This window comes from Coturnix japonica, chromosome 18, assembly GCF_054131305.1.
Source record: "Coturnix japonica strain WE chromosome 18, WE-NBRP24, whole genome shotgun sequence".
NCBI classification, from domain to species: Eukaryota; Metazoa; Chordata; class Aves; order Galliformes; family Phasianidae; genus Coturnix; species Coturnix japonica.
This window is the reverse complement of record NC_140680.1, coordinates 1,794,855-1,819,610: the sequence shown is the minus strand read 5'-3', so window position 1 is coordinate 1,819,610 and position 24,756 is coordinate 1,794,855. Positions and strand designations below refer to the sequence as shown.

Genomic DNA, 24,756 nt, shown 5'->3' with positions numbered 1-24,756 from the left:
GCTGCTCACGCGGCGACGCCGCCGTCCGATTGGCGCGTGGCTGCCGGGCCCCGCCCCCAATGCGCCCAGAGGGCTGCGCCGCGGCGGGCGGCACTTCCGGTAGTAGGCCTCGGCGGGGGGAGGGGACCGGGCAGCAACCGCCGCGGGCCGGGAGCGATGCGGGCAGAGCCGTAGGGCGGCGGAGCGGCGGCACCATGATCATCGACAACGTGGACGCGCTCAAGTCCTGGCTGGCCAAGCTGCTGGAGCCGATGTGAGCGCGGGCCGGTCCGGGGCGGCGTGGCGGGGCCGGGGCGGTTACTGCGTCCTCATGCCTGGGGGGAGCCGGGAGGGGAGGGCGCGGCCGTTTGCGGGGACGGGAGGAGGCGGAGGCGCGGGGCGCGGGGCCTGCCGTGCCTTGCCGTGCATTACCGTGCCTTGCCGTGCATTACCGTGCCTTGCCGTGCATTACCGTGCCTTGCCGTACATTGCCGTGCCTTGCCGTACCTTGCCCCGCCCCGCTGTGCCGGGGGGCGAGCGCAGCCTGGAGCCGCCGATCGCTGCCCGTGCTCTGGACAGTGCCCTGCGGACCGTGCGGAGGTCGAGGGATGTTGGTGCGGATCGGCCTTAGCGCAGAGCTGCCTGCACGCAGCGCGTAACAGCTTGTGCAGATGGCTGTGGGTTTACCGCTCTGTCGCACCTGTCCTGTTGCTTTCTGGCTTTTATGTGACCACGAAGGGTCAGTATATGTGCGTCCAAAACTCAGCGTGGTTTGTTAGAAGTGCGGGCAAGAAGAAGCATGGAACACATCTCGGTGGTTTCTGCACTTACAGACACGTGTACTTTGCAACGGGAGAATCTGGAACTGAATCTCTGTGAGGCATTATCTTAAAGTGCCCAGAGCAAAGCAGCTCCTGCTCTCTCCCCACCCGTGTGTGCTATTTACACGTGTTGGTGCATATCTTCTGAGCAGTGTATCCCATGACAGGTAGCTTCTTTGCCAACTTGGTTTCTGTTGGAGTCTCTCTGATGGGTTCCCCAGGCTCTGTTCCCAGCACTGCCGTCCCTGTTCCCCTCCCCTCAGCTCCATGCGAATGTCTGGGAGAAGCAGAAGGGTCAGAGTGGTGGACTGTCATCTCCTTTAGTTAAAACATAGCACTTACAGTCAGTTCTATGTGGTCACTGCCACATAACACATTAAGTGCAGTTCATTTCTTGTTCTCGATGTGTGCATAAGAACTGAAATCTGTAAATTTGTGGTTTCTTTGTGGTTAATTGCTGCATTTTACGTGGTTTTAATTGGATCCTGGGAACAAGAAAACTAATGTGTAGCAGAACTGCATGACTGACAGCTCGTTAAGAAGTTTTAACCAGCTCTTGTCTACATGAGTTTGTGTGTTTGGTAATTTGTTGAGGTTTTTTTCATCAGATCATTTTGGAGCCTGCACACTTTGTGCTCATCCTTCACATTTCCATAGCTCATGTTCTTTTCTTAAAAAGCATGTTGAGATTCAAAGAGTTAAAGAACACTTTGAATCATCAGACTGCTTTGGGGTGCTGCCTGCTTTTAGATGCTTTACATCTGCATCTTAAAGAGAAGCAAAATGAGGAATTAGTGCTTAATCATTTTGCGCGGGAAAGTGGAACCCAAAGCAATATCCTATTTAAAGATTAGAGGCAGAGTGTCACTGCACAAAGTTGCCTATCTTTGGCTTTCATGAATCATAGAATCACCCAGGTTGGGAAAGACCTTGAAGATCATCAAGTCCAACCGCAGCCTAACCAGTACCCTAACTCTAAAAAACCTCCACTAAATCATATCCCTGAGCACCACATCCAAACGGCTCTTAAACACAACCAGGGATGGCGATTCAACCACTTCCCTGGGGAGCCTATTCCAGTACCTAACTACTCTTTCTGTAAAGAAGTTCTTCCTAGTATCCCACCTAAACTTACCCTGGCACAACTTGAGGCCATTTCCCCTCGTACTGTCACTTGTCACTAGTGAGAAGAGAAGCTAGATGAAGGTAGATGAGGGCTTAGGCAAGGAGCTTAATGATTCTGTGCTAATAATTACACCTTTTTTTTGCACTTTACCAGTGTTAAAGGATTAATGTGCAATTTGTGGGCATGGAAATCCTGGAAAGGAAAACCTCCATGTTACACACAGTAACTTAAGCTGTACAGAGTGTATCTTTAATATGTGCATATTTAATATGTACTTTTGGAATATCTTTTTCTGGGATATATGTTGTGTATATGTTAAATATTATGTGTACTTCAAAACTGCTTTAGTACTTTACAGCAATTATGCAGTGACTTTTCTTCTCATTCAGAAATTCTTGTATCGCTGTTCTTGGTGGTTGCAGTGCTTAGAGAAAGTTAAGAAAAATGTGCCCAGTTGCCCTGGAATGGGATCTTTGTAAAGGGGCTGAAAGGTATTATTCTGGAGCAGACCCAGAAAGCCTGGATGGGCTGACAGCTGAGGTGGGGAGAGGGTTGTCACAAGGCAATTAAAGTGTTCTACTGTAATTGACTAGGGAGGGAGGAAGAAGAATGTCAGTTCAGTCATCCTGGGGAGGTGAGCTGCATACTGGGAGTTCTGATGGTCCTTCTATAACAGTGAGCGTCCAACGTACAGTTTTGGTGTTTCTCAGCAGAATCAAGAATGGTTCTTTCTCTTCGTAGATGTGATGCAGACCCATCAGCCTTAGCCAACTATGTTGTGGCATTAGTTAAGAAAGACAAACCAGAGAAAGAGCTAAAAGCTTTCTGTGCTGATCAGCTGGACGTCTTTCTGCAAAAAGGTACCGTGAAACACATTTGGTTTGGGGTTTTTTGTTTTTAGCACAAGATCTGTTTTCTGTAGCCTGATGTTCATGGTGAGCAGGAGGAACTCCCCTCAGTTAAAAGCTTAACGCTTGAGTTTGTTTTAAAATGTCTGTCATACTGCTGGAAGTTGCTCTGTCAGAAATGTTTGATGACTTCTGAAAACCTGACCCATGTTGAGCTTCTGGAGAGCTCCTCAGGGCGCTTCGGTTCAAATTCAAGGTGTTAAAGGCAACTGCGAATCTTATTTGGTAGGCTAAGCATAAATGTTTTTCCTTGATCATAAGTTCTAATCACTTTTGCCTCATAGAACATTTTAAAGTTGTAAATGTAATTGAAAGAAAAGTCTATTTTTCTTTGTGATGCATTTGATGTTTTTTTTGGTCTCTGAAAGCACAAGGTAAAACTCCACAAACATAATTCCATTTTTTTGAACTATTAATCATTATTGTGAGGTACTGCTACTATTGCTCTAAGCAGTCTATCAAGGGTTGGTTGGGGTTTTTTTTTTGTTTTTTATTTCCCCCCAAGGACTTTTCTGGTAAATCCATTCCAAACAGTGGACTTAAATCACTCTGTGATAAAATGTTTCTTGTTTTCTCTGTCCTCAGAAACTTCAGGTTTTGTAGATAAACTGTTTGAAAGTCTGTATACAAAGAGTTACCTTCCTTCTCATGAACCCACAAAAGTAGAAGCAAAGCCTGCAGGTCAGGAAAAAGAAGTCATCAAGGAAGAGGTAACCATATTCATTTTGTACCTGCCTCTAATTTTGAACATAGCCATACAATAACAACAGTTACGAGACAAAACGCAATAGCAAAATCCACTTTGCTCTGTTGGGAGTAGCAATCTTTACTATCTCTGTGTATCTGAAGGAAAATGAAAGATAATTCAGGTAAGAATATTTTAAAATCCCTTTGTGAAGTCTGCCTTTGATCTAGGTTAGTAGCATTCAGTTCTGTTGTCCCTGTATGAGCTGAGAATGATCAGAAAGGATTTCAGAGGTGAGGAAGAAGGGAGAATGTTCTATTCCTCACAGAATATAAAAAAAAAAACAGAACAGGAAATTCTAGAAATTATTTTAACCGTATTCTGTAATACTTACAGTTAAATCTTCTATTGAAGATTAATTGCTGAAAAAAGTGAGGTAGCATTCACTTGCCAGCAGTTCTTGCTTTTGTCTTGTTTTTAATCTTTAATTACAGAATTGAAAGCGTTCAAGTTTTTGAGAAAGAATACTATTTTTATAAGTGTCCAAACCCCTTTCAATTTCAAATCATCCTCACTCATGTTTGATAGTTTTCTTTTTCCTATGCTGGTAGTATTGCAAGGGAAGAGCTTTGTGTCTATGTGTTTTTATAGCTTCCTAACGTATCACCTTTGAGTGAAGGCTGGGGAAAATTGCTGCAGAAATAAGTTTTCTTTATTTCAGCACAGTTTGCAAGATATTTTAGGCTACATGCCTGTTTGGTTTGCTATGGGAAAGATTCAAATAACGTCAAAGCAGATGTAATACGCTGGTTCTTTCCCTTCCATGGATACTTATGTCAGGAAGTGCTAAGAGCAAAAACTGTTGTTGTCTGTTAGAAATGTCCCTGAAGAAGTGTTGTTTGATACAAGGATTCTGAATTGGTATTCAGATTTATTCTTGCACTTGTGAGCCTAACATAAGTTGGAGGAAACACCTTGCTGGAATGAGTTGTTCTGTCTTCAGTGTTTGAACTGTTGGATGATTGTAACAAATAATTGATGATGAAATTGTTAGTCAACTAAAACAAAGTTGTATTATAATGTATTGTGGAAAGTAAATTGTTATTTGGAAGAAATGATTCATCAGTTAAATCATTTAAATCAAAGCTGCTGTTTGGTCTTTCCTGCCTTATGTCCTCGTCTTTTTGAGGATTAACTCCAGAATTGCACAACAATTTATTGTTGTAGCTTTGGTGATGGAAGGTTGTAATTTGGAACTACATTAAGCTTTCATAGTTTGCTGATCAGTTCTTCAAAAACTGACATAATTTCTTAGTTTTTAAAAAATATTCAGTTAATTTAAACAGCACTTTAATGGTGGGAGGGAAACTGTTTTGTTGAACTGGTTGGTTTTGATTGTAATCTTGTTTAGGTTGTGTTTCAGGAATGTGAAAGAAAAAAAAGAACTATATTGATGATGATAGTTTTATGTGGCAGGACACTCAGTAGCTATTGCAACTCAGGACCTTGATTTGTCATACAGCTCAGTGTATTGCATGATTCCTGCAAATGGAGGGCAGAAAATAAAATGAGTATGTAATCATACGTATGCCTCAGTTGGAAGGGACCATAGAAGAGGTCCTGCCATACCACTGTGTTTTCAAAGCAGCACTTCAAATTGGGCTGTCCTGAGCCCTGTCAAGGCAAATCTTGAGTATTTCTAACATCTCTTCCTAAATGATCCCAAGCAAGGATGAATTAATCGTCATTTAAGGCTGCCTTTCTGTATTGTTTTGATTTGAAAAAATCTCAGTTTAAAAGAAAAGTAACATTCACTCTTCTTTTGTAGTTGCCTATTAAACAGAATTTTCAAGAATCAGTTGAAGAAGAGCGGGATAGCAGGAAAAAGAAGCATTCTAGTCCACAGAGAAGCCGTACAGATTCCAGCGAACAAAGGCTAGTAGTTGAATCAAAGTGCTGATATCTTCTGTATTTCCCAGCAGTCTTTAACTGAGGGTTTCTACGTCTTAGCTAGGTTATAATATAGAACACTGATTTACTGCGCACTTTCCTCTGTCTGCATTATATTTCTATGCTGACTGCGTGTACGAGAACCCTACATTAGATTTTGATCTCCTTGGGGAAAAAAAAATGACAGTACTTTTCCGATGTTGATACCTAGGAATGTTGTCAGTTCCATTCTTTCCCTTGTTATACAAATGAAAGTAATCAGTGGTGGGGGTGATGTTCCTACTGCACTTCCCCTGTCTCTTCCACCAAGACACACACAAGCAACACACAGTCAACATCATTCCTAAAACTTCTTCTGATTTCTTCATCTATAACTTTCTCACATTTCTAGTTTTTGTTAGTCCTCCCTTAGTTGCTTTCTGTCCATGAATTAGTTTCTCTTTTCATAAATGTAGCCTACATTTGTGTTTTTCTAGAACCAGAGAGAAAAGGAGAGATGATGGGAAATGGAGGGACTATGACAGATACTATGACAGGAGTGACCTGTACAGAGACAAGTCCAGCTGGCGGCGAGGCAGGAGCAAAAGTCGGAGTAAAAGCAGAGGGTTGAGTCGAAGTCGGAGCCGCAGCAGGGGTAGAAGCAAAGACCATGATGCAAACAGAAGTGTTGGTGAGTATTCAAGGTGTTGCTTTAGGAAGACATCTAATGCCAGTGATGTGTGGGGACTCCTACATATTGTATAGTCTAGCAGGCTGTAGCGATCTGAGCAAATTTAGAGAACTTTGTGTTCCTGAAATCATTAAGATGCTGTTTGTCAGGGTACGATAATTAAAGGGATTGTTTTCTTCTTTGCTAACGTCTTAATTTATCCACAGGTGTATACCAGTGAATATCAGTAGCTGATATTTGTGTTCTCTATATACTAACAAAGCCACTGTTTTTTTAAAGATGCACTATTTTTTTGCAAAATAGTATTAAGTCTTTTTCACTTTGTTAGAGTGAAAAACATTTTTAGAGATGGTGGTTACCACACAATTCTTTATTGCTTTAGGGTTAATTCAGAAGTTTTAGAACTAAAACAGGAGGCACAGATTACAACTGTGTTGTGAGGCCACCTGATGGGTGGAGGTTTGCTGAGTTTATTCTCCCTTTCTACTTTAAAAGAGAAAGCCATAATCCAAGAAAGTCTAAGAAGTAAAAGAAAGAATGTTCATTTTGTAAAGAAACCACCTAATTTTCTGATATTTAAAACCTGCCTGCATTATGTTTAGTTGTTGGTCCATGGCCCAAACTAATGTCCTTCAAGAACAATTTAATGTTAAGAATGCTGAATATTTAAGCAAGTGTCTGTTGTTGTCTAGGGTTTTTATTTTTTTCCTCAAGGGCTCTGATATACAGAACAAATCACGAAGGCTTACCTGAATTGTTTTGATTTCATTTTGTTTTTTAACCAGAGCACCGTGAGAGATCAAAATTCAAGAGTGAACGAAATGATGTTGAAGGCACATATAATCCAGTTTCTGCATCTGCTAGTAACTCTACTGAACAGTATTCTGCTGCACAGTCTATTCCCAGTGCTGTTACTGTAATTGCACCTGCGCACCATCTTGAAAACACAACAGAGAGTTGGTCAAATTATTATAACAATCATAGCAATCCCAGTTCATTTGGCAGAAATCCTCCACCTAAGAGAAGGTGTCAAGATTATGATGGTAAGATACGTGTTTTCTAGTGCCTAATTTCCTACCTTGTTTTTATTCTACTGCAATTTTCTTTTATTTCCCAAGTATTCAAGTCAAAATGCAGAAGCCTTTAGAGTACCTCGTATGTGAAAATGCATGTATGTGTTAGCTGTGTTTAAATGGAGAACGAACTGATCTTGCTGGAAGCAGCTTACTTTTGATTTGGTAGTTGCTGACATACAGATGTTGATCACAGTTCTGTATATGCCTTGGCAAAAAATGCAGCAACTAGCAGTTCTGAAGAAGGTTTCACTGCATATGTTTAATGTGTAAGAGGTGATGCATCTTTTTTTTTCCACAGATTTTATGGTGCATAATGTATGCTTGTGTGCTTTTATGAAAGATTAATTTGAGTTGTTCTGAAAATTCATGTGGTAGTGCTATATCAGTTATTCTTCAGTACAAAATTCCAGCAAAATCTGGGATTATATTACTTTGGGTTTGTTTGGGTTTTTTTCCTGAAAAGGTAATTAATTTTCCTGTTTTGCAGAGCGAGGATTTTGTGTACTTGGTGATCTTTGTCAGTTTGATCATGGAAACGATCCTTTAGTAGTAGATGAAGTTTCCTTGCCAAGTATGATTCCTTTTCCTCCACCACCTCCTGGACTTCCACCCCCTCCTGGTATGCTTCTGCCTCCCATGCCGGGTCCAGCTCGCAGTTTGAGGATACCAGTTCCACAAGCTCATCCACAGGCACCGCCTCCTGTTGTACTTCCTGTACCAAGTAAGTTAAAGCACTTTTCGTTAATCTGCCTTACTGAGTTAAAGCTGCGTCTTCCTGAAAGGAAGGTACCTATGGTTGAAACAGTGAGTTGCAGTTTCTTTTCCAGCCATGTAGTAACCAAAAGATTGTCAAAATAATTTTGAAAACTCAGCTTGTAAAATATGACGTTTCTTATACTCCAGATTGAATTAAATGAATAGAACAGGTTGGGAAGGGAAAAATCTTTCAGATAATCTCATAACCCAAGTGTTGTTTGGATTGACAGCTTTTCTGTTTTCTGATGCAAATCTAATCTCCTGAAAGTTTGAAGAAATGTTGTTGGTACTATCTTGTATGCTGTTTCTTAGCAGCAGATGCCTGATAGACCCATGATCTGTTCAGCAGTGATCTCTGAGGCAGTCCAGCCTTTTCCTTTTTCTCGTTGTGTTTTATAATGTAAATTCTATGAAGAAAAATCTAAGAATATTGAAGGTGTGCTTACTGTCTTTTATTGCTCTCTAATCCAGTGACACAATACATGCTGTCATAGTCGTAGCAGCTATGAGATGAAAAATAATTTCTGTATCAGTTTAACAGTGAGCAATTAGTAGGTAGGCTTCTCAAAATCATATCCAAGTGGTTGTAGGAGGATTAATTATGAAATTAATCTTAGGAAATATGGTTGTTGTTTGTGGTAGTGTTATTTTAAAATGAAGCTTCTGGTGAAATTATGTATGGCTGTAATTTTGTGGAAGGCTGCAATGGATCATTGTTAATTTTAGTATGTTGTACAGTATTATCTCAAGTGTCCTTCCTTGGCAATACAGTAAGTAGTGAGCACATGTGTGCTGCATACAGGGAGAAATAGCTAGACAAATTCCTTGCCTGTTACCACCTTTTGCCCTGTAGCTTTTGGTTTGGAACTGTAATTTTAAGCGGTTTAAATGTTGCTGGTATGATGTCTTGTTGTGAGCAAGCCTTGATTCTCCATGGCAAGGCTGAGGGAGGAGCTGCTTTAGCTAATGAAGTTCCAACGGTAATAGAGCTCTGGGGAAGAAAAATGTACTTATTTAACTCTTAAGCTTACAGCTTGTTTGATTCTGGGATAGAGGAAAAGGTTGTTGTAATCAGTAACTTACCTAAGTGGGGCTTCTCATCTACCTTAAGTTTATTTCTGATGTGGTAGAGTTGTGATGATTGTTTACAAGGAATTAATTAATTGCACAGAATTGTTTCACGTTTTATCTGTGGTGTGTTAGTGATCTGATGTCATTGATGTTACTGATCTGCGATGTCATTGTAGGACCACCTTTAACTCAGTCTGGTCTGATAAATAACCGTGAGCAGCCTGGGACAAGTGCAGTGCCCAGCCTGGCGCCCGTAGGAGCACGGCTGCCTCCTCCCTTACCCCAGAACCTACTGTACACAGTATCAGAACGTAAGCAATTTTGTATTATTTTAAATCTGCTTGGCATTTAAATGTTAAATTTCTTCAGTTTGTGGGATTAGAAGTTATTACCTTTGTCTTCTTTCATGAAACACAAATCGAAAAAGAGTGGTGACTTCCCTTGTGGACAGCACATCATCCTGCTGTTGCTGTGAGTTATAGCAGCAGTGTTCTGTCACTGCCTGAGCAAAAGCTGTTTGTAGGGAGCTTTTTTTTTTTTTCCATCTCAGATTTTCCAACTAGTAAAACTGTAGGATAAGAAAGGGATCCCTTCATTTTCAAGCTGCTTAGTAGAACATCAGCATGGAAAAGATGCATCTGCTGATCTCTAATTACTGGGTAGCTTGGTCTTCATCTCTCCCTGTTCAGTTGCCTCCAAATGCTTTCAGACCACATTCCCTACATTCTTCCAGCTTCAGAGTTTGTTCCAAGGGCCATTTCTACGTGTTTTAACTAACAAAGTATCAGTGACTTCAGTTCCACTATGTAATTCTGTTCACCTAAACTTCTACAGAAGTTGGATCTCGTGTCCTGTTCTTGCACAGGTACACGTAAAACTGATTGTCCTCTTGCAATTGCATGAAGAATCTTAGAGGAGGTAGAACTTGTGATTGAGCTCACACAAGTTCAGTGAAAGTTCTTGGTGGTGCCTGAAGCTGTGCTGGCTGCAGACAGAACATCAGTGCTGACGTTCTGAGGCATCTGCTTTAAGTTGTAGTCTTTGTTGTCATTGTAGAATAAAGACGTCCAGAGTGTTTTGGATCCTCTGAATCTCTCTGTATTGGCATCCATTTCTGTTCCAGGTTCTGCTGTGTTTCTGTGGAGGTTTTTGATGGGTTTTATTAATTCAAGTTCTTGTATAGATGTTCCTTTTTAATTATTTGAATAGTGCATGCTCCTTAATGCACCGTGGGCTAGACGAAAAATGTGAGTCAGTTCTGTCGTCTTGTCTTCTCACAGTTATCCCTTGTAATTAGCATTGTGAGTACACCACTAGAGGTTGGTAGCTAATCTCACTCTTACATGACCCTTAGGTGAAGAGAATTAAGAAGGTAAGTTTTGGGCAAATTGCATCATTTTTCAGCTTGCTTTGATTGAAATAATTTAACTGCATTCTCCAAAAATCAGCTTCTGAAGTAATATTACCCGTTGGGTAGGACAGAATGAAAATCTCTTTGTATCTTAGGACAAGACGGAAGAATAAATACTCAACCTGATCTTTCCTTACTCCCTTTGCAGCAGTGACAGACTTGCTGAAGGTTGTGATAGAGGTACCACATTTCTTTTTCAGGCAGTTTGTCATCCATACTCAGTTATGGAGACTTACTTCTGACAGACAGTAGCAGTCATTAAAATAGGAGAATATTCCCAAATATACCTGAGTGTAAAGTTTAGTTAAGGACTTCTATAGCTATACATGTTGTCCGTATGACCGCTCTTCTCGCTTCATACAAAAACAACTTCTTATTCTTGGACATCTATGCATTGCCTTAAAGGAAGATTGGCCACTAGTCTTAATGATTTGAAAAACTCTTACATTTCTCTCCTCTGTTTTTTTATAGATACATATGAGCCAGATGGCTATAACCCTGAAGCTCCTAGTATTACCAGTGCTGGTAGATCTCAGTATCGGCAGTTCTTTACAAGAGCACAAACACAGCGTCCAAATCTAATTGGCTTAACATCTGGGGAGATGGATACAAATCCAAGAGGTAGGAAGGCTTTCTGGTTTTGTCTGAGAACGTTTATTTTTCCATTTTCCAGGCTGAAAGCAGTGTTTTATTTCACACTGATCTTGTATTTCACAGCAGTTTTCAGGTATCTGAAAATCTCTGACATCTCTACTTCCTTTTTTTTTCTTTTTATAATTTTTAATGTTAATCTACATGTCAAACCACCCTTAGTGATTAAAAATCACCACTTGCTTGGGAATGTTAGAAGGGTTGTTTTTTGTTGTTGTTTTTTTTTTAAATTATTATTGGTTGGGTGGGTGGGTTTTTATTTATCTTTAGCCTACAAAGGTACTTTCTGAGTATTGGGTGCTGCTAGAAAGAGGAAAACAAATGGTGCAGGAAAGTGGCTTTAAACAGGAGTTTGAAGCTGGATTTTATTTGCCAAGGACATGTTTAAGAGCCTTGGCTGTTCTGGTGGTCATGGTGTGGGGTACTGTTGTGGCATGTGCTTGTATTTGATGGTCTGACTTCTTTTCAACCTGGTGGTGTATTTAAAATGATTGTTGCAGACAGCATTCTAGTTCTCCTAGCTCATGGAAATCCCAGTCTACAGAAACTGGATGAGTGTAGATGTAGTATCTTAATGGTGACATGTTCTCTCTCCTGAAAGAAATTTTGTACAAGTTAAAGGTCTTGAAAGAAATCTTTGTGTTTTCAGCATAGTTGTCTTTTTCCCTCCTCCTTTCTCCTCACGATCTCTATCTCTAAGAAAAAAAATTGTTGTATTTCAGTATTTGCTGTTACACTTTCGTGTTTCTCACTTACCAGACAAGAAAGGCTTGCTTTGTTTGATTTGTTGGGGTTGGTTTGGTTTGGTTTCTTTGCAGGGATTCACCCTGTAAAGAATATTAAGTATTATTGCAGAAATCATTGTTGCTATTTCCATCTTAATGAATTTCATAAAATCACGATTGGGTCCATAGTGCTGGTTCTGCCTAAGAACCCATTCCAGTTGTAGGGAATTGTAAATCATGGTGGTGGCTTTTCAGACCAATTGTTTTGTTGCCTTGTCAAATCTGTGAAAGGTTTTCTCCAAGATCATCCCCTCATGTAAGAATGAAGCTGTAGGCCTGAAAGTGTCATGACATTTTTTTCATCGGAGAAATCAGCAGAGCTCTGGCACATGTAAAAGCAGTAAGAAATTTATTTACATCTCACGCTTCTCTTTAAGAGTTGAGTATTTGGCATATGGCCATCGCATAATTTTCAAGCCCAAAACTTCATTTCTTCAAGCTGTTTCTGGTCTTGTAGGTCAAAAGTCTCATCTCTGCTGGCACTACTATATGCTTGTATTTCTCAAATGGATTAGTTAGGCCAGAAAGTGATCTCTGAAGTAACTTGGTAAGCAGAACTGACTGACTGAATAATGTTTTTTGTTTGTTTGTTTTATGTTTTTAAACTCAATCCTATTTTGATGTTTAAATGAGAGCTTTTTCAGTGTTGTCATTGATGTGTTAAATAACAGAGGCCTTTTTTCTTTCTTCCAGCTGCCAATATTATCATTCAGACTGAACCTCCCATTCCCATTACAAATAATAGCAGCAATGTAACTAGAGTTGTACTTGAACCAGACAGCAGAAAAAGGTCTCCAAGTAGTTTGGAATGTCCACCGTTGAAGAAACCATGGCTGGGAAAGTAAGAATTAACAACTGCATCTGGCTAACTTGAGTGCGCTCAATTGCTATAAATGCTGTAAAAACAGTAATTATTAGCCTCTGTGATTTGAGATGTCTGAGTCAGAAAATGTGTCAGTATAATCAGAGACTAAATATTGGGGAGGTTGTTGTTTCTAATCTCTGGTGAAAATTGAAGTATGCATTAACTTGCTACCTTACTTAGGTCTCTAAATGACTCTTTTGCATTTGTTTTCTCCAGGCAAGCAAATAATAACCAGAATAAGCCAGGTTTTCTGAAAAAGAATCAGTACACTAACACGAAATTAGAAGTTCGAAAAATTCCACCAGAATTGAACAATATTACACAACTCAATGAGCACTTCAGCAAGTTTGGAACTATTGTAAACATTCAGGTAAAAAGCAAACAAACAAACAAACAAAACCTCCTCAGTTTTATGTCTGTATGTGGATATTTTCCCCCGGAGCCTTCTGGGTTACTGCGGCTAAACATTGTTCCTGAGGACTCATAGAAGCAGCAGCAAGCAGGAAGAGCAGGACACCAAATTCAGAAAAGCCTTTTCTTGGCCCATTGTGCTTCTGTGAGCTCTTGCTAGATTGAAAGGCTTGCAGATTTAGCAGTATCTAAACCATCTCAAGTTTTTGAGTAGCTTGCATATACATTTTGTAAAGGATCTTCTAGATTGAGTTTGGATGTTTGGAAAATTTTATTCAGAAGAGTGGTGAGGTGCTGGAACAGGCTGCCCTGGGAGGTGGTGGAGCCACTGTCCCTCGAGGTGTTCAATAAATGTCTGGATGTTTACTTGGGGACATGGTTTAGTGGGGTAATACTGGTGATAGGTCGATGCTTGGACTAAGTGAGCTTGGAGATCTTCTCCAACCTTGGTAATTCTGTGATTCTATAAAACTCTGTTTTGTATGGAAGTCCTGAATTATTACTTAGGATTTCGGCCAAGATGCTACGGGTGTTACCACACTGCATTCTAGAAGTAGCTCCAGTTCAGTGGTGTCCCTTGGAAAAGCACTATGTAAGCAAAACACAGGTAGCTACGTAGTTAGAGTACTGCTTTATTTTTACAGAAAGCAGCGACTTCCTTCATCCTCAGTTCAAGTTCTAAATGAAGACAAGAGGCAAGCCTCTATATTTTTTTTGAGTTCACAATTTTATGCCTTAGCCCAAAAGATGCTTTGGTTCTTTCTGAACCTTGATAATGTGTTCTAAAAAGCTTGCTACCTCAGTCACATTGTACTGAGTATGTTTTCATTCGTGTGATGATTAATTTTTAGAAAAAAATACTTTTGTATGAATGTTAGATAAGGTTTCTTTGGGGATATGGTTATTGCAGACTACTTGTAGCTCAGTTTCCTACTGATTGATGTATTTTCTTCCTTAAGAAAAGGATTCTCATGAACTCTTTCTTTTAGGTTGCTTTCCAGAATGATCCTGAAGCTGCTCTAATTCAGTACTTAACTAATGACGAGGCTAGGAAGGCAATTTCAAGCACAGAGGCAGTTTTAAACAATCGGTTTATAAGGGTGCACTGGCACAGGGAAAGTGAACAGCAACCCCCACTGCTGCAGCAACAACAGCAGCAGTCACCCTCACAGCCTCTTCATCACCAACTTCACCTTCAGCAGCAAGCCCTGACCCCAGCTCCCGCTGTGACAATGCATAGTAATATGTCCAAGGTACAGTACAACAACCTTCAGAGTACCATAGCTTCTCAGTCTCCCTAAGTGAGAGATGATTTTAAAATTCAGCATATATGATCTTTCATTTTTTAAATATCTTTTTATATGTAGGCACTGAATAAGCCGCTGGCATCTGGTGCCTATGTCCTTAATAAGGTCCCGGTGAAACGTCGCCTTGGAGCAGCAGGTGGAAACCAGTCTGATCTAAGTCAGACTGGGGCTGTAGTAGAGGACTCTCAGGTATGATTATGAAAACTGACCGTCTTCAATGCTTTCACTTACAGCTGTGATCTGTTAGCTTAGGGAACAGATCTAGCACATGGAACAGAATTAGCAGTTCCTCAGTTGGTTGTTCCTTTTGTCACTGATGTTCTGTGACGTGATTGTTTCCTTCTTTCAGTTTTCGTTAGCTGCTTTATATAAACCAGGGAGAATGATTTCAGATGCAGTGTCACCATTTTAAGTAGCATAAGATATTTTTGATACTGCGTCATTCTAAACAAATTTAAAAGCTTACGTGTGCTGTCACCTTTCTGTTGACTGATCTAATTGCTTTTCCCAGTGATTTCAGAGTTGACGCTTTGCTTCTACACTGGTACTGGAAACTTACAGAAAACTTCTGCAAAGAGTTTGGGCTGGTACAGTTTAATTAGCACTGATGTCATAAAGCAGCACATGTTCTTGGTCACAAGGAAGTTATTTCTTGTAAGAAAGGAGGCATGCAAGTGACAGCTGATGCCTTATTTCTTTTCTAAATGCTTGATCAAAAAGTGTGATGTTAGGTTATGCTACCAAGCTCAGCACAGTTCTGATACAAAAGATAAGTGTTAGCAGCGTTCCTCGTGGATATCAGGATTGAGAGGGAGTTTTTTAATGAAGACCTAAAGGAATTTTTGCAGAAAGTGTTTTAATGATCATTTATGCTGATAGCTCCCAAGTGGGTTGATTGTTAGACTAATGTCGTTCTGTGTGTTCTGATTGCATTGCTGTATTTTTCTCTTTTCTTAATTCTGGAAGCATAAGCTTGTTTCACAGAATATGTTTATTTAAAATGACTGATTTTAACCTATTACGTATTTTTGTGTATGCATTTTTACTGTTTCAGACATTTCCTACTTCTACAAGCCACTCAAAAATGGTTTATAGCTCTTCAAACTTGAAGGCTGCTATGAAGCCTGGTGCAGGATCTAAACCTCATGACATACAAGAAGCTCTTAAGAAAAAGCAGGTACTGTACTATCCATTGGTTGATGAGCAGTGCAGTGATCAAAGTACTTTACAAAGAAAGAACTGGTAGGCAATTTAAAACTCAGATGTTACCGTGTAGCTTTCTGCACACAATCAATATAAGCCTTATCACTATGGCACTATCTTGGTAATGCACATTGAGGGCTTTTTTCTTTTTTCTGAGGGGATGGAGTTCTGGTGGCATTTCTCTGATTTTAATTTCTGCAAACACGAGGAACTTCAATGACAGCATAGGAAATGCTTCTTCAAGGGGTGTTTGGAGGTGGAAAAAAGTTAGCAGGGTACTTCACTGCAGTCAATTGGCGAGATGTCATTGTTATTTTCCAGACCAGATATATTTAATACTTCTGCGGTTTGCAGACTCGTACTTTTTATTATGGCCATCACTTCTGTAGCTTGAAAAAGAAAACGTGACATTCAAGTACGTGAAATGCTGGACTACTTTTTCTGATTGGAAGAGTTTTATTCTCTTAGGAGGCAATGAAACTCCAACAAGACATGAGGAAAAAGAAGCAGGAGATGTTGGAAAAGCAAATCGAATGCCAGAAGGTAAGACTGGACTGACTCCCATTAAGTGCATTCTGGTTTTGTAGGTATCTGTTCATTCAGCATTGTTCTTGCTGGAATTTATGTTGCTGCTCTTTTTTTAATATACAGATGTTGATATCCAAGCTGGAGAAAAACAAGGCCATGAAACCAGAAGAGAGAGCAGAAATAATGAAGACGTTGAAAGAGCTAGCAGGAAAAATATCTCAATTAAAAGATGAGTTAAAAACTTCATCTACAGCCTCAACGCCATCAAAATTAAAGTCCAAGACAGAGGTATGGATTGTGCAAGACACTTGTACATCTGTCTTCTGTAACTGTTTCTAATGATGCGTCCTAAAAATGTGACCATGTTAGATCACTAACCTTGCCAGCAGTATTTTGAATTTGACTGGTAACTATGGAGAAGCAGGCTATGGTTCTAACTATCTTGGGTGAGCTAGTTAATTACAGCTCATTCAAGCTTGTTCCAGTTCTAAAGCGTAGAACTCCAGGTCCTTCCAAAAATGAGGCTGGGGAAGAGTCATGGATGCAAACAAAAGCATAATGAACTGAATTTAGAGGGAAGTATGGCTGTTGTGTACTGATCTGCTTATATCAGTTACATAAGTTTACCACTAAAGAAGCGGAGTAAAACATTAAAAGTGTGCATTAATGTCCTGCTTTCCGCTTCCATTTTCACTTTCTGTACCTTTTCCTCTAAGGCACAAAAGGAACTTCTGGATGCAGAACTAGACTTCCACAAAAGACTCTCTTCTGGAGAAGACACAACTGAACTGCGGAAAAAGCTAAATCAGCTACAAGTAGAGGTTAGTATGTAAGGATTTATGCTTTTAATGTGTTTTATATATACAAGTTTTAAATCTTTTCAAACCTTTACACTTTATTTGCCTTTTTTTCCCCTCTTTTCTAACAGGCTGCCCGTTTAGGCATTTTGCCTGCTGGCCGAGGAAAGACGGTTCCAGCCCAAGGGAGAGGACGAGGACGGGGTCGTGGTGGGAGAGGAAGGGGAATGTTAAATCATATGGTGGTAGACCATCGTCCCAAAGCACTAACAGTTGGAGGATTCATTGAAGAGGAAAAAGATGAGTTGCTGCAGCACTTCTCTGTAAGTATTAGGTCACATTAGAAAGAGAAACTGAAGCTGACTGTTAGGGCTGCACTTTCAATCTCAGATGAAGTGGGTATCTGATGCCTTAGGTGTGTGCTTGCGAAGAGAGGCAAGCTAAGAACTCTGTAAGCAACTGTTTATTTTCCAAGGTCTTGGAGGTAAATAAAAGTCTTTCTTTCTGTAGTACAAACAAATTCATCCTGAATTCGTAGAACAATCTGTGGACAAACAATTTCAGGAGTGTAAATACAATGCCTTTTATAGCTGCTTTACATTAGCTGCCTAGTGCATTATTTTAATAGGAAAAGCCAAATGGCTTAGCAAGTCTATTGTAGGGTAGTATTGAAGGGCAGAATAGAAAGTGAAACAGTGAATTACTTGGTTTTACTTCAGTTATACACTTGTTTCCTTTTCTCCTGGAAAATTAAGTTCCATTTATTAGAATGTGAATAAATCTGAGCTTTTGAGCTGCAGTGTTGCTGTCTAATGCAGTTCAGATTTCTCTCTCTCTCAATTCTGTCCAAAAACTAACAAGGTTTTGGTACTGTTGTGGTACAAAACAATTCAATTGTAGCACACGATGAACACGTCTCTGGAGGAGAGCATTAACTGTTATTCCTCATCGACTTTTCTTCTTATAGAAATTTGGAGATATTGAGGATCTCCAAGAAGAAGATTCCCCACTAAGTGTTGTTCTAACTTTTAAATCTCGCTCTGAAGCTGAGAATGTAAGTGAAATGATGGATTTGTTTTTCCCTGGCTCCAGAATAAGTGTTTTTAACTGCCTGTGTTTGCCTTTAAACTTTAGCAGGTTTGGATCCCACTCATTTGAGCTCGATAGTGCAAATATCTGTTGCTTCTGCATATAGTATTACTAAAGGGGGGAATACCTCATATATTAACGTGGGTTTTCTGCTGATACGGATTTGATGTCACAATCACTTTAGAGCTGTGTGAATGTTTTTAGGTTGATAGTACGTGGGCGTTATATTTAGTAGATTGAGGCTGAAGTGAAGTTGCTCTTGAAGGCTGAAGAAGGTGATGTATGTTTGAGATACTCAGATACAGATCTGCAGTGATTAGTGCTCGCTGGGCTTAGCTCATAATTGGTGATCTGAAAAAATCTTCATTTGATTTTCCTTTTAAAAACATGTTCATTTAAAATACAATCCAGGCTGCTAACCAGGGATCCAAATTCAAAGACCGAAGGCTACAGATATCATGGTACAAACCTAAGGTACCCTCTGTGTCCACAGAAGTTGAGGAAGAGGAATCTAAGGAAGAGGTAAGAAAATGTGTGGGTAAAGTAGTAATTCCTTTAGCATGAGAGCTCCTTTAGAATGCTGCTTTCTGTTTGCAGAATAAATTTCATTGAATATGTTTCTGCAAACCAGAAACCCCTGGTTTTCATCAGTCCAGTGTGATTTCCATATTAAAAAAAGAAAAGGAAAAAACTCCACTGAAAACTTGCATTTGCAAACTGCTAAGATAAACCTCACATTCTTACATATACAGAGGCTGTCCATCTTTTTATTACTTGGTGTTAATCCTCCACTGAAGGATAAGTTATGTATATTCTTAGATTGCAATTATGAACACTTAAAGGCTTCTAAGGGGTTTCCTGTTATTTAACAGACTTGTTTTGGAGAGGGTGGGTGGTTGTTCATTCCTGCTTCCTGTGAAGTCTGGCTTCTTTCCCTTTCTCGATGCCAGCATCCACCACTCTTCCCTTAAAGCTTGTGGGATGTAATGCGGTGTGGCTGATGCTGTGTTGTATGACAAGATCCTGTGTTACTGCATGGAACTTACAGTCTCAAACCATGTTTATTCTTCATCCAGGAGACTGAAACCTCAGATTTGTTTTTGCACGAAGATGATGATGATGAGGATGAAGATGAGGATGAATCCCGTTCTTGGAGAAGATGAAACTTGACTTTGGAAATGTATAACTTTAGGAATATAGTTCAAGCTCTATCTTTTAGGCGTTTATTTAAGAAAGTTGATGAGCCAAAAAAAATGCTTTACTTTCTTTTCAAACCACAAGATTTAAAGTGAGCGAAGTTTGTTATAAAAACATTTCAGATGTAGAGCTGTGATGCCAACCTAGCCAAAGGCCCAGTAACTTTTTATAGAAGTATCAAGCTCACCGGATGGTGATTCTTTTCTATTTAAGAAGGATAAAAAAAAAGAGAGAAAGAAAACAAATATTATTAGTATTTTCTTGTCCTCTTTTTGTGTCACCCTCTATTACTTTGTTTTGGGTTTTTTATAATGTGATTGATTTGTTAGCTTATAATTGAAAAGGTGTTCCAGGTTTTATTTAGCAATATTCCAGGCTCGGGGGAAAGACACAAACTGTCATTAAATGTTATGAAAGAAAAAAATGCCTCATTTACTAATTGAAGAAAGGTAGCATTTTATTCATATGCAATCACTTACTGTAGAGGTTACTAGAGGCTGAGTTCATCAGACATTTAAGGATGTTTGAAAGCCACACGGTTTCTATATGTGCTTTGTGAGAGGGGATGGCACAAGTAATCCAACAGGGTATGACTGTAACACTGTCCAGTTCACTCTGTTCTTCAAATCCTGCTTCACAAAAGCACAGCAGTGACACAGGTTTGAGCTCAGTGTCTACTCACCAATGATCTCCATCTGTAGTTCAGCACAAGGCTCCAGTTTCAGCCAGGCTGTTCGTTTGCTGTGTTTCCGTGTCTGTGAGCTTGAATAGAGAATGAGTTTCATATTTTCCCCAGAAAGAAAGAAATGGGCACCTGCTCGCAGCGCTTCAAAGCTCTTCTTCCCCTCAGAGTTCTGTTTATATTTGAGCCAAATCTGTGAGGTGTTGGGAGCAAAATGCTCCTGTCCCACAGCAGGTGGGCGGATGCTGCAGGTCGCAGTGGAGCAGTGCAGGCGTTCCCTGGTATGGAGCTGTGTTCATTTGTCTTCAGTTCTGTTTGGCCACCTTTCAGATGAGCACAGCTCCATCCTCAGCTGCCATACTGCTGTACCGTTACAAACACACCCACAGATGGTGTATAGTGGTAGAACTGAGAACAAGCTCATATTCTGAAGCCACGTCTCTTAACTGCTGCATGGCTTTTGTGGCTCACCACCATCAGTGCCACTGAATAAGCTTTTCCTTGGCCGTGCATTTGAGCAGTGCCCTTCTCAGTACACTCTGGTGTACTTTTCTATACAAAATAAACTGAACGTCAGTGAAAAATGCTCTCCTCTTTTTAGTTTACCAGAGTATTTGCCAGCAAGTTCCCGACTGAAGAGAATTTAGAGACCCCCCAGTGGCTGTGGCTCTGAACTTGGTAACACAGCTGAGCACGTTGTGTTTGCTGCTCCCTGACCGCGTTCCCCTTTTGCTGTGGTGGTGCTTTGGAAGTCCACGCGGTGTCATCTTCACTTTCCTCATCAGCTGAAGGGAATTCTGCCTTTCAGTGGCTCCTCCTCTTCATGTTAAACCCTCTGTGTGTAATTTTGACATTCTCATTAGCGTGGAGGTGAAACTGCATATGCAGAGAAATGAGGGAAAACATACCCTAGGTATTCCCAGTGTCTTTCCTCCCATCATCTCCGATGTTGTTCTTATTGTCTGCAGCTCGGTTGGTGTCTGTGTTGAACTATCCATTGCAGCAGCCGTGTTTGAGTCCTGACAGTGAAAAGTGATAGAGGGAACAAAGGATTTATATATTTTTTTGTACAGAGTTTTTTCTTAGAACTGTATAATTTTGTAAATATTTCGCTTTTTTTTTGTGTACTAAATCTACCAGCGTATAGATTTCAATAAGAACTGTTGTATTTTTGTATTTGGAAAATGAAAAACTACAGTGAATGAATGAAGCTGTAAGAAAAACTGCAGTAGCCTTTGACACGGAACGGGATTCCTTTTCATATGGTTGGGCTGTGGCAGGAGGTGAGCGGTGGCTCCATGTGTTGGGTTTCATAGAGCTTCACACGACTGCTTTGCTTTTCTTAGGGCTTTCCTTTGCAGTGACGTCCCAAACGTGATGTCTGAGTGCTGAGGCGAGAGAATGAGTTGTGCATCTGAGCCCAGTTGTGCATTGAGAGAGCGCTGTTACCTCCTTGGCAGCGCGAGTGATGGGCAGCGATCCCAGTTGTGTTTCAGGAGTAGGAGGGATGTTCCAAAGTGACCTTCCATGGGTCTCCCTGTAACTTGGGAGCCTGCAGGTGATACAGAACTGCTCTGGTTTGGTTGTTGGGTGACATGGCAGCACTGTTTGCTTTATTTGGTGGTGCTGTTTCAGAGGGTCCGTGGGGCAGCAGCGCAGCCTGTGTGTGCAGGAGGTGTTTGGTCTGAGCGTGAGCTGTGTGTGATGGGGGCAGGGAGGGCTGCACTGGGAGCTGGAAGGTTAGCGTGGAAACCGCGGCCTGCTTGTGTGAGAGTGCGCCTCTCCTCCATAACAAAATCATGTGAAAAGGAATGAAGTTCCCTTGGTGTATAGTAAACCTGTACCATAGTTTTTACAAAATTGTGAACTTGTGTAATAGTGTAATAGGAGATATTGTTGGATTTCTAACTGTTTATACATTTAAATTCATATATGTAATGTTTGTTTTATTGATTACAATCTGAATTTCTAAGATGCATGTTGACCTTTTTGCAATAAAGATCTGCTACGGGAATGGTTCCAGATGGACAAAAGGAGAGGAAAAGTAATTGAAATAAATTGGACAGCAGAACCATTCAAAAAAAAAAAAACAAAAAACCCAAACCAGTGATCACAAAAAGAGCATCATCACTTTGGGACATGGCTGGGGAGGGATGTGGGGCCAAGTAGGGTGAGCACAGTGAGCTGCTGTGTTGTGCAGTGCTGGATGCAGGCGCAATGGCAGCATGGCTGGGCTCCTACTATGGGACACTGCTACAAGGGTCCTTCAGTGCTGGGCTGGGTGAGCTGGCAGCTGAGCCCCCTTACTGCCTGTGCTGTGGGGCAGTGCAGTGTGGGGCAGCTCACAGTCGCAGAGTGCTCCTGAGGTGAGCACAGCATCTGCCGGCAGCGTGCAGCTCCTCTGCTCTGATTTATTTAAGTGCTGCTGAATTATGCATCCCTGGCACTTTAGTAATTCATGTGAAAACTATTTAGAGTCGACTCAATATAATGTACCTCTGCGCAGTCTCTGGTGGCTGAAGATATGTCAAACAACAACTTCATCCACTCTTCGTTTCTGCTTTTGAGTGTGACTTTGGGTTATCTGTAGGTCAAAGCAAAGCAAGGAGGAATTCTCTGAGCGGTGAATTCCCAACTCCCGATTCCAAATTATATATATATATTATATATATATATAATAATCTCATGAAAGATGAGCCTAATTCTGACCAGAATCAGCTGCAGCTGGGAGCACCACTGTGTCTGTAAGGAGGTGCCTGGGGCTGCAGCTGTTTGCTCTGCTGGGGCGGGAGGGCAGGGAGGCCAGCACAGGGCTGTGGGGCTGCTGTGGGGCTCTGGGTGGTGCACCTGAGGTCACCCTCCCCTAACAGTAAACTACTGTGGGTGTGGGGGGATTTGCACAGCAAAGTCTTGAGGAGCTCCAAGAACCTCCAGGGGTTTCTGCAATTGTTCTTAACCATGAACTTTTTGCTGCTTTGAAAACACCCATCGAGCTTCCTGAGGGGGGCATTTGCCCCTTGGTGTAAGGTGGCTCAGCGACTCAAGATGCGCTTTGTCTGAGCACAGCAGCGCTGCTCAGTATCTGACAGGTGAGGAACCGAGCAAGAAGCAGGGAGGTGTCAGAGCTGCTGAAAGCAGAGCAGCCCTGCAGCGCCCAGCACTGCGGCGCTGACATAGCCCTGTGCAGTGTGAGTGACCGCCCCGGGTGACTTCTCTAATTAAAAGCCCAGGAAATGTAAATGCGGGAGCGATGAGTTTAATGTTCGGTGACAGGATCCTCCCCCACCCCCCTGCGATTGTTACATTTTAATTTCAAATTTTAATGAAGATTTCAGGGAGCATTAACGTAAAAAGAATGTGAAAGCAGAGCGGGCCTGAATAATTTCATAGAGCTATGGGGCACAGCCCCCCCCTCCCCAGTCCCTTCCCCTCTGCGCTGTGATTCTCAGCCCGTGGGCACCGCAGCCCCCGAGGGGAGGACTCAGCAAACATCCCCTCCCTGGCACAATGTGCATCCCCCGGGGGGGTCTCAGTGCACCCTGTGCAGCCAGAATGGCTGCAGAGCAATTCTCAAAGCACACGTGATGGAAAACTGTTACAGCAGGAAAGGTTCTGGGTTTGGTGTCAGGGTGGTGAGCAGCTGCCTGGGAGGAGCTGGGGTCCTGGGGGGAAGGAAGGGCTCTGTCTGCCACAGCTGCAAAGCAGACCAGGATCCCAGCAGCACAACCTTCCCCTTGGGATGGTTTTAGGATGCAGCGGCTGCAATGGAGCTTTGAACCACATGGGACACAGAGAGGAGAGATTCCATGGTACGGATAAGTCACCAAACCCCATCTGCTTACATGGACTTATTGGCTCTGAGGCTGCCCGTGGGGTCAGTGCTGAGCTGATGCTCCTTTAGCACCGTTTGTGCTGTTTTAAATCCAGCCTCAGTGGGGAGTGCAAAGCTTTCCAACATGCAAAATAGTTTGATTTTGTTCCCCAGTGGAAGTATTTAAGTTTTTCGACCTCTATGTTAATTATCATGGATAATTAATGAAATGTGTCTTTGCTCTTCCTGCTTTGTGGATGATGAGCAAAATGTGGCTAATGCGAGGCCATGGGGCAGAGGTGGATGGGGATGCAGATCTGCTTCCTCTGTCCCCGTCTGCTCCAATTTGCCTCTTGTTGAACTCGGTGATGCCACAAACCACTTTGCTCCTCACACTCAGGGCTCCTCCAGGTGGGTGTGCAGACAAACACTATCCACTGCTCTGAGATGTCCGAGCTGCTCTCATCTGCTTTTGTTGCAGCAATAAATGACCTCACAGAACTGAGAGTGCAGCTCCAGGCTGGGAATTCTGGCCGACGGAAAAAATGTGGGGACTTTTGGACCGCATAACCTTCAACTCTTTGAAGGAAATACCATTTCGATTTTGTTTAATATCTCAACCTGTTTTCTGGAAGAAACTTGTCCAATTAATCTTCAGTGCATTTGGGTTTTTCCTCACTGGAGCTCCCAGTTTCTCCCTGTGCTCTGCCGGGTGGCCGTCTCAGCACTTTGGTTCACATCATCGCATCCACCCCAATGAAGGCCCTGCAGGAGAACCCCCCGCTCAGCTCCACCCCCACCCCCCACCCCGCGGGCACGGGGAGCTCCGTCCGCCCGCAGTAAAGCTGAGCGGGGCTCCGTGCTCCGGGAATGCGGCCGCAGCTCAAACGCTCATTCCCGGCTCCAGAGCCGCACGGCCGAACCGCTCCGGTGCCTTTTGCAGTTGTTTGTTTCTCTCTGGCTCTTTGATTCCTTGT

At 41.7% G+C, this 24,756-nt stretch overlaps 1 protein-coding gene across 5 annotated transcripts; it reads left to right on the top strand.

Annotated features, from left to right (window-relative positions):
• Nucleotides 1-104: 104 nt before the first annotated feature.
• RBM27 (RNA binding motif protein 27) lies at nt 105-22,001 on the top strand. Of its 5 annotated transcripts, XM_015875508.3 has the most exons (22): nt 105-253; nt 2,668-2,786; nt 3,420-3,544; nt 5,348-5,454; nt 5,946-6,139; nt 6,925-7,182; nt 7,703-7,936; nt 9,219-9,353; nt 10,925-11,074; nt 12,583-12,730; nt 12,971-13,124; nt 14,155-14,418; nt 14,533-14,661; nt 15,527-15,649; nt 16,144-16,218; nt 16,327-16,491; nt 16,920-17,024; nt 17,132-17,323; nt 17,968-18,054; nt 18,501-18,611; nt 19,166-19,269; nt 20,570-22,001. In XM_015875508.3, exons 1-21 carry the CDS (start codon nt 195-197, stop codon nt 19,250-19,252), a joined length of 3,021 nt encoding a protein of 1,006 aa, XP_015730994.1. In that variant the 5' UTR covers nt 105-194; the 3' UTR covers nt 19,253-19,269; nt 20,570-22,001. The 5 variants fall into 5 exon arrangements, with proteins under 5 accessions (XP_015730994.1, XP_015730993.1, XP_015730997.1 ...); XM_015875507.3 differs by having other exon boundaries at nt 19,166-22,001; XM_015875511.3 differs by lacking the exon at nt 9,219-9,353 and having other exon boundaries at nt 19,166-22,001.
• Nucleotides 22,002-24,756: the final 2,755 nt, after the last annotated feature.

Bases quoted from the DNA above. Each gene is read 5' to 3' on its own strand.
- RBM27 (XM_015875508.3), top strand. From the start codon at position 195: ATGATCATCGACAACGTGGACGCGCTCAAGTCCTGGCTGGCCAAGCTG. The intron at 5,455-5,945 runs GCTAGTAGTTGA...GTGTTTTTCTAG, and splicing joins ACAGATTCCAGCGAACAAAG to AACCAGAGAGAAAAGGAGAG. The intron at 18,612-19,165 runs GTAAGAAAATGT...TTCTTCATCCAG, and splicing joins AAGAGGAATCTAAGGAAGAG to GAGACTGAAACCTCAGATTT.